This window comes from Rutilus rutilus (genome assembly GCF_951802725.1).
Source record: "Rutilus rutilus genome assembly, chromosome: 25".
Lineage (NCBI taxonomy): Eukaryota > Metazoa > Chordata > Actinopteri > Cypriniformes > Leuciscidae > Rutilus > Rutilus rutilus.
The window spans coordinates 535,001-545,000 of NC_140229.1; the positions used below are offsets into that span (position 1 = coordinate 535,001).

General features: G+C 39.1%; 1 protein-coding gene across 4 annotated transcripts in view; it reads right to left on the bottom strand.

The window, feature by feature from the left end:
• Positions 1-10,000, bottom strand: part of erg (ETS transcription factor ERG) — a 38,194-nt gene that overhangs the window by 23,762 nt on the left and 4,432 nt on the right. Inside the window, exon 1 of one of the 4 annotated variants that reach the window (XM_084400054.1) lies at positions 8,041-8,187. The exons of 2 other annotated variants lie outside the window; for them this stretch is intronic. In XM_084400054.1, coding sequence (XP_084256180.1) covers positions 8,041-8,058 — 18 coding nt within the window. In that variant the 5' untranslated portion in view covers positions 8,059-8,187. Of the gene's footprint in view, positions 1-7,660; positions 7,746-8,040; positions 8,188-10,000 lie in introns of those variants that run through there. One more of the 4 variants, XM_084400056.1, reaches the window with a different exon arrangement.

Genomic DNA, 10,000 nt, shown 5'->3' on the forward strand with positions numbered 1-10,000 from the left:
GCTAATATGGTCATACTTCCTGGTTCTGGTAAGAACTCGAGCTGCTGCGTTTTGGACCAGCTGTAGTTTGTTTATTAAGCGTGCAGGGCAACCACCCAGTAGAGCATTACAGTAATCTAGCCTTGAGCTCATGAACGCATGGACTAACTGTTCTGCATTTGTCAATGAGAGCATATGGCGTAATTTAGATATATTTTTAAGATGGAAGAATGTGGTTTTACAGATACTAGACACGTGACTTTCAAATGAAAGATTGGTATCAACGAGCACACACACACCCACACACACCCACACACACACACACACACACACACACACACACACACACACACACACACACACACCACACACACCCACCCACACACACACACACACAGGTTCCTAACCGACGACGAAGACTTGACAGAGCAGCCATCGAGTGTTAGACAGTATTCTAGATTATTACGTGAGGAAGATTTTGTCCAATAATTAGAATCTCAGTTTTTTCAGAGTTTAGTAGGAAATTACTAGTCATCCAGTCTTTTATATCAGCGGTGCATTCCGTTAATTTTGTGAATTGGTGAGTTTCGTCTGGGCGTGAAGAAATATAGAGCTGAGTATCGTCATCATAACAGTGACAACTATTCCATGTTTCCTAATGATATCTCCTAAGGGTAGCATGTACAGAGTGTGTGTGTGTGTGTGTGTGTGTGTGTGTGTGTGTGTGTGTGTGTGTGTGTGTGTGTGTGTGTGTGTGTGTGTGTGTGTGTGTGTGTGTGTGAGGGTAGCATGTACTGTGTGTGTGTGTGTGTGTGTGTGTGAGGGTAGCATGTACAGAGTGTGTGTGTGTGTGTGTGTGTGTGTGTGTGTGTGTGTGTGTGTGTGTGTGTGTGTGTGTGTGTGAGGGTAGCATGTACAGAGTGTGTGTGTGTGTGTGTGTGAGGGTAGCATGTACAGAGTGAAGAGCAACGGTCCTAGTACTGAGCCTTGTGGTACGCCATACTGAACTTGTGATCAATAAGACATCTCTTCATTTACTGCTACAAACTGATAACGATCAGATAAGTATGATTTAAACCACGCTAATGCAATTCCACTAATGCCAACATAATTTTCGAGTCTATTTAAAAGAATGTTGTGGTCAATAGTGTCGAGTAACACCAATAGCGAGATACAACCACGATCGGATGATAAGAGCAGATCATGTGTGACTCTAATGAGAGCAGTCTCGGTACTATGGTACGGTCTATATCCTGACTGAAAATCCTCACAGATATCATTTCTTTATAAAAAGGAACACAGTTGTGAGGATACTGCCTTTTCTAGTATCTTTGACAGAAAAGGTAGATTCGAGATCGGTCTGTAATTGACTAATTCTGTAGGATCAAGTTGCAGTTTTTTAACAAGCGGTTTAATCATAGCCAGCTTAAAGGTTTTTGGAACGTATCCTTAATGACAAAGATGAATTAATGATATTAAGAAGAGGACTAAATTGGACACTGAACTGAACTGAATCAACACCTCCTAACCTCCATCAGTCTGTGTGCTGCAGATCCAGCTGCTGGAAAACATCAGCATTAATAAAGCTGTCAGAGCGCAAGTGTGTGGAAACTCGTGTTCACTCTGGCTCTCAAAGCGCCAGTGCTCCATCAAACACCACCGCGAGAAACTGGCCAATCACAGACAGCAGGACACGCCCATCACAGGCTCTCAGCCAATCAGAGGGATTGACAGTGATAAAACACAATTAATATTCAGAGATATTATTGATCTGACTGCACGGACACTATCAGATGAAAACAGAACCTGAACTGAATTGATCTGAATATTGACTGTTGTCTTTTAAAGCTGCTTTACAGCAGAATCTGCATTTGACTCATCAACACACATTTGAATTTTCACATCAACACTCAGATTAAACTAAACGGAATTAAATCAACATTGAATTGAACTGAATCAACACTGAACCGAATTGAATCAACAATGAATTGAACTCAATCAACATTGAACTAAATTGAATGAACACCGAACTGAATTGAACAAACATTGAACTGAACTCAATCAACACTAAACTGAATTGAATGAACATCAAACTGAACTGAATCAACACTGAATTGAACTCAATCAACATAGAACTGAACTCAATCAACACTAAACTGAATTGAATCAACATTGAACTAAATTGAATCAACACTGAACTGAATTGAATCAACATTGAACTGAACTGAATCAACACTGAATTGAAGTCAATCAACATAGAACTGAACTCAGTCAACACTAAACTGAATTGAATCAACATTGAACTGAACTGAATCAACACTGAATTGAACTCAATCAACACTAAACTGAATTGAATCAACATTGAACTGAACTGAAATCAACACCGCATTGAAGTCAATCAACATAGAACTGAACTCAATCAACACTAAACTGAATTGAATCAACATTGAACTAAATTGAATGAACACCGAACTGAATTGCATCAACATTGAACTGAACTGAATGAACACCGAACTGAATTGCATCAACATTGACTGAATTGAATCAACACTGAATTTAATTCAATAAACATGGATTTGAACTGAATCAACATTGAACTGAATCAACACTGAATTGAACTCAATCAACACTAAACTGAATTGAATCAACATTGAACTAAATTGAATCAACACTGAACTGAATTGAATCAACATTGAACTGAACTGAATCAACACTGAATTGAACTCAATCAACATAGAACTGAACTCAATCAACACTAAACTGAATTGAATCAACATTGAACTGAACTGAAATCAACACTGCATTGAAGTCAATCAACATAAAACTGAACTCAATCAACACTAAACTGAATTGAATCAACATTGAACTGAATCAACACTGAATTGAATTCAATAAACATGGACTTGAACTGAATCAACATTGAACTGAAATCAACACTGCATTGAAGTCAATCAACATAGAACTGAACTCAATCAACACTAAACTGAATTGAATCAACATTGAACTAAATTGAATGAACACCGAACTGAATTGCATCAACATTGAACTGAATTGAATGAACACCGAACTGAATTGCATCAACATTGAACTGAATTGAATGAACACCGAACTGAATTGCATCAACATTGAACTAAATTGAATGAACACCGAACTGAATTGCATCAACATTGAACTAAATTGAATGAACACCGAACTGAATTGCATCAACATTGAACTGAATTGAATCAACACTGAATTTAATTCAATAAACATGGATTTGAACTGAATCAACATTGAACTGAATCAACACTGAATTGAACTCAATCAACACTAAACTGAATTGAATCAACATTGAACTAAATTGAATCAACACTGAACTGAATTGAATCAACATTGAACTGAACTGAATCAACAGTGAATTGAACTCAATCAACATAGAACTGAACTCAATCAACACTAAACTGAATTGAATCAACATTGAACTGAATCAACACTGAATTGAATTCAATAAACATGGACTTGAACTGAATCAACATTGAACTGAATCAACACTGAATTGAACTCAATCAACACTGAACTGAATTGAATCAACATTGAACTGAACTGAATCAACACTGAATTGAACTCAATCAACATAGAACTGAACTCAATTAAACACTAAACTGAATTGAATCAACATTGAACTGAATTGCATCAACACTGAATTTAATTCAATAAACATGGATTTGAACTGAATCAACATCGAAATGTATTGATCTGAACATTGACTCTGTTGGCTTTTAGAGCTGCTTAACAGTAGAATCTGAATTTGTCTCATTTACATTTACATTTATTCATTTAGCTGACGCTTTTATCCAAAGCAACTTACAATTTGCTATATATGTCAGAGGTCGCACGCCTCTGGAGCAACTAGGGGTTAAGTGTCTTGCTCAGGAACACATTGGTGTCTCACAGTGGATTCGAACCCGGGTCTCTCACACCAAAGGCATGTGTCTTATCCATTGCGCCACACCACCCCTCATAGTTGATGACCTTTGCAACATCAACAGTCATTGAACTGAACTGAGCTGAATAATGATCCCACACTGCACTAACTGATGCTCTTCCTCAGTGTTTCTGTCTAGTTTTCAAGCACAAATATCTAAACATTCTTAAATCAAAATACATTTACTGAAGAAAAGCAAAATTAGTAAAGATATTAAGTCTTGTTTTATCATAACATGGTCATTTTCCTGTTTATCACTGTGAAAACTCTTTAAAAACAATGTGTACTGTATAAAGTGCTGTAGAAATAAAGCTGACTTGATAAACAGACAGAAAGTTTGAGCGAATAAAGCAGTGAGTGAAATAATCGTCTTTAAGAATAAAGCAGCGTTTGATTCCAGCAGGAGTTTCTGTGAAGCTCAATGAGCGCCTTGGTTTATTCAGACAGGAAGTGCTCTGACATCATTTCCTGCATTCCTGACAGCACGGGATAACAGGGGCTGGGAATGGAAAAGAGGAAAGAGCCCATCCGTCGACATTCGTGAGGGAGGAAGACGCCCATCGTTAACACCACATTAACCTCAGAACCTTTACTGAAGCCGCAGCCAATGACGTGCGAGCGGGGCGGGGCTATCGGTTTGACTGACAGGTGCAGGAAACCTGTTTGAACTCAGTCAGAAATAAATCTTCTAAATAAATCAGAATGATATTGTAAACAGGAAAGGAAAGATCATCCTGTTTATGCGTTTGATCAGACGGAACATGTCCGTCTGCTGCTCAGATAAAATCATAAATCTGACTCTCCAATAAAGCTGAAGGAAACATGAAGAGAAACGCAGAGAAAAACAGAGATGTGATGAGATCAACAGTCAAACGTCTGTGCGAATCATCTGCAGTCGAACACGCGTCTGTTTACATGATGATGCGATTATGACTCGTTTCACTGCTTCTTAAAGGGACAGTTCCCTTTAAAATCATCATTCTGTCATCATTTACTGAGTCATTCAAGCCTGTTGAGTTTCTTTCTTCTGTGGAACACAAAAGTCCCAGTGTTAAAAAAAAAAATCCAGCTTTTAATGTTGTTTATGTGTCTATGTGGTGTTTTTAATCTGCTTTAAGACAAAGCATGTGTAAGTTCATAAGTCGACACCATTGCTGAGTATTTCCTCCTTAAAACTGCAGTGAACCAAAGACAGTCTCAAACACACGCTTTGAAATCGCTGGTGTTTCTGACGTCACAAACTACCTTGTAACCAATCAGATCAACGTGTGATCGTTAACCAGTGGATCTCTGAGCTGAGTGAGTGAGTGGAGGCGGGGCTCATTTGCATATTCATAGAACCGCACATATTAAATGAGGCAAGGGTGTCGAGTTACATTCAAGATATTTTAAGACATGAAGACATTATTTTAAAGGATAAAACTGTTGACAACAGGAGGACTTTAAGAACATTGGGAAGCAAATAACTTTGGACCCCATTGACTTTCACTGTAAGGACAAAAAACACTGAGGTATTTCTCAAAACATATTTTTTGCAGTGAATGATGACAGAATTATCATTTTTAAAGAGTTCCTTGCAGACATCTTCCATTTTTCAAACATTATGGGAATGTTACTTTTGAATGTTCTCCGAACGTTCTGAAACAAGTAAACGTTAGACGAACATCCAACTAAAAATGAACATGAATGCTGTATAAATAATGTTTTTGTGCTAACATTTTGAGAAGATTATTACAGACCAGATAACTCTGAACAAAAGTTCTATTAATGTTACAGGAAGAACGTTGACATGAACTTGTATTCATTCAGCAGACGCTTTGATCCAGGAGTAAAACACCGGAGTGATAAAACACTGAGCAGCCAGAAGTTCTACAAGACTTTCTTTTCCACTTCTGTATGAAACGAGTTAGAAAGTTATGATCCATCTTGAAGAAAGAATTAGGTGACTAACTTTTAAGACGAGCAGTTTAAGAGACCGGCCACTGATCTGAAGCAGAATAGAGTTAGAGAAGAGAATAGAGAATAGAGTTAGTGAAGAGAATAGAGTTAGTGAAGGGAATAGAGTTAGTGAAGAGAATAGAGTTAGTGAAGAGAATAGTTAGTGAAAAGAATAGAGTAAGTGAAGAGAATAGAGTTAGTGAAGAGAATAGTTAGTGAAAAGAATAGAGTAAGTGAAGAGAATAGAGTTAGTGAAAAGAAGAGAATAAGTGAAGAGAATAGAGTAAGTGAAGAGAATAAAGTAAGTGAAGAGAATAGAGTTAGTGAAGAGAACAGAGTTAGTGAAGAGAATAGAGTTAGTGAAAATAGAGTTAGTGAAAAGAATAGAGATTAGAGTTAGTGAAGAGAATAGAGTAAGTGAAGAGAATAGAGTAAGTGAAAAGAATAGAGTTGGTGAAAAGAATAGAGTTAGTGAAGAGAATAGAGTTAGTGAAAAGAATAGAGTTAGTGAAGAGAATAGAGTAAGTGAAAAGAATAGAGTTAGTGAAGAGAAGAGAATAGAGTTAGTGAAGAGAATAGAGTAAGTGAAAAGAATAGAGTTAGTGAAGAGAATAGAGCAAGTGAAAAGAATAGAGTTAGTGAAGAGAAGAGAATAGTTAGTGAAGAGAAGAGAATAGAGTTAGTGAAAAGAATAGAGTTAGTGAAGAGAAGAGAAGAGTTAGTGAAGAGAAGAGAATAGAGTTAGTGAAGAGAATAGAGTTAGTGAAGAGAATAGAGTTAGTGAAGAGAATAGAGTTAGTGAAGAGAAGAGAAGAGTTAGTGAAGAGAAGAGAATAGAGTTAGTGAAGAGAATAGAGTAAGTGAAAAGAATAGAGTTAGTGAAGAGAAGAGAATAGAGTTAGTGAAGAGAATAGAGCAAGTGAAAAGAATAGTTAGTGAAGAGAAGAGAATAGAGTTAGTGAAGAGAAGAGAATAGAGTTAGTGAAAAGAATAGAGTTAGTGAAGAGAAGAGAAGAGTTAGTGAAGAGAAGAGAATAGAGTTAGTGAAGAGAATAGAGTTAGTGAAGAGAAGAGAATAGAGTTAGTGAAGAGAATAGAGTTAGTGAAGAGAATAGAGTTAGTGAAGAGAAGAGAATAGAGTTAGTGAAGAGAAGAGAAGAGAGTTAGTGAAGAGAATAGAGTAAGTGAAGAGAATAGAGTAAGTGAAAAGAATAGAGTTAGTGAAGAGAAGAGAATAGAGTTAGTGAAGAGAAGAGAGTTAGTGAAGAGAATAGAGTAAGTGAAAAGAATAGAGTTAGTGAAGAGAAGAGAATAGAGTTAGTGAAGAGAATAGAGTTAGTGAAGAGAAGAGAGTTAGTGAAGAGAATAGAGTAAGTGAAAAGAATAGAGTTAGAGAAGAGAAGAGAATAGAGTTAGTGAAGAGAAGAGAATAGAGTAAGTGAAAAGAATAGAGTTAGTGAAGAGAAGAGAGTCAGTGAAGAGAATAGAGTAAGTGAAAAGAATAGAGTTAGTGAAGAGAAGAGAAGAGAATAGAGTTAGTGAAGAGAAGAGAAGAGAATAGAGTAAGTGAAAAGAATAGAGTTAGTGAAGAGAAGAGAATAGAGTTAGTGAAGAGAAGAGAAGAGAGTTAGTGAAGAGAAGAGAAGAGAATAGAGTAAGTGAAAAGAATAGAGTAGGTGAAGAGAAGAGAATAGAGTTAGTGAAGAGAATAAGACACTCAACTAAAGGTAAAGAAACGGCCAACAACATAAAACACTAAAATCAAAAGCATTTTCTCACGTTTAGTCCAGTCTAACGAGCAGGTCATCGATCTAACATGTAACTCTCACATCTGACCAATATGAGTTTCTGCAACAGTTTCATAACCGATGAATTTAACAACTTTTGCATCATTGATTGTGTTATTTTCCTGTTTATCACTGAGAGACGATCTGTGCTGTATAGAGCGCTGTAGAAATAAAGCTGACTGCGCTGAAAGCTCATAAAGTTATGACAATAAGAGATGTCTAACTTGTACTACTACTGCAACTGGACACAGATTGATCAGAAATTCTACACAAACATCAATATTTCACACAAACTCTGATGATGAGCAGAAATCGTTAGTTAGCGTTAGTTAGCGCTCGCTCCGCTCTAACGAGACTAGCGAAGCGTCTTACCTTGATGGTGCTGGCCATGGCGGAGCAGGAGCCCGTGCTCGCGTGTGTGTGTGTGTGTGTGTGTGTGTAGCGGATGAGATTGTGCTGAAGCTGGAAGTGAAGTCAGCCTGAGCAGGAAGAGCTTTCTATTGGTTCTGGACGCCGAGCTCGAAGAAACAGGATATTTGGGAGAGCAGAGATAAGCTGAAGTCAAACAATGATGTTTTTCTGGACGCTGTGTGTGTGTGTGTGTGATACAGAGAGAGAGACAGGTGGAGGTGAGACAGGTGCAGACACACACACACACACACAGGACACAGATGTGTGTTACAGTGCTGCTCTGACCTCTGACCTCCTCACTGTCTGAGAGCCTTTAAAGCCTGTTTGAGGGTCAAGATCTGATTTCAGAGTTAGAGATTGTATTATATCAATGAATGTCCTTACAAAGATGTGAGTGTGTGTGTGTGTGTGTGTGTGTGTGTGTGTGTGTGTGCGCGTGTGTGCGTCTCTCCTGTGTTCTGTGATTTCATCACATATAAAATGTCTCACCGTGACTTCCTCATAATAACTGACATTACTCAAGAGCCTCTGCAGCGGATGAACACAAAACACACACTCTCACACACACACACACACACATACACACACACACACACACAGTGGGGAGAACAAGTATTTGATACACTGCCGATTTTGCAGGTTTTCCCACTTACAAAGCATGTAGAAGTCTGCAATTTTTATCATAGGTACTCTTCAACTGTGAGTGACGGAATCTAAAGCAAAAATCCAGAAAATCACGTTGTATGATTTTTAAATAATTAATTTGCATTTTATTGCATGACATACGTATTTGATCACCTACCAACCAGTAAGAATTCCGGCTCTCACAGACCTGTTAGTTTTTCTTCAAGAAGCCCTCCTGTTCTCCACTCATTACCTGTATTAACTGCACCTGTTTGAACTCGTTACCTGTATAAAAGACACCTGTCCACACACTCAATCAAACAGACTCCAACCTCTCCACAACGGCCAAGACCAGAGAGCTGTGTAAGGACATCAGGGATCAAATTGTAGACCTGCACAAGGCTGGGATGGGCTACAGGACAATAGGCAGCAGCTTGGTGAGGAGGCAATAACTGTTGGCGCAATTATTAGAAAATGGAAGAAGTTCAAGATGACGGTCAATCTCCCTCAGTCTGGAGCACCATGCAAGATCTCACCTCGTGGGGCATCAATGATCATGAGGAAGGTGAGGGATCAGCCCAGAACTACACGGCAGGACCTGGTCAATGACCTGAAGAGAGCTGGGACCACAGTCTCAAAGAAAACCATTAGTAACACACTACGCCGTCATGGATTAAAATCCTGCAGCGCACGCAAGGTCCCCCTGCTCAAGCCAGCGCATGTCCAGGCCCGTCTGAAGTTTGCCAATGACCATCTGGATGATCCAGAGGAGGAATGGGAGAAGGTCATGTGGTCTGATGAGACAGAAATAGAGCTTTTTGGTCTAAACTCCACTCGCCGTGTTTGGAGGAAGAAGAAGGATGAGTACAACCCCAAGAACACCATCTCAACCGTGAAGCATGGAGGTGGAAACATCATTCTTTGGGGATGCTTTTCTGCAAAGGGGACAGGACGACTGCACCGTATTGAGGGGAGGATGGATGGGGCCATGTATCGCGAGATCTTGGCCAACAACCTCCTTCCCTCAGTAAGAGCATTGAAGATGGGTCGTGGCTGGGTCTTCCAGCATGACAACGACCCGAAACACACAGCCAGGGCAACTAAGGAGTGGCTCCGTAAGAAGCATCTCAAGGTCCTGGAGTGGCCTAGCCAGTCTCCAGATCTGAACCCAATAGAAAATCTTTGGAGGAGCTGAAAGTCCGTATTGCCCAGCGACAGCCCCGAAACCTGAAGGATCTGGAGAAGGTCTGTATGGAGGAGTGGGCCAGAATCCCTGCAGTGTGTGCAAACCTGGTCA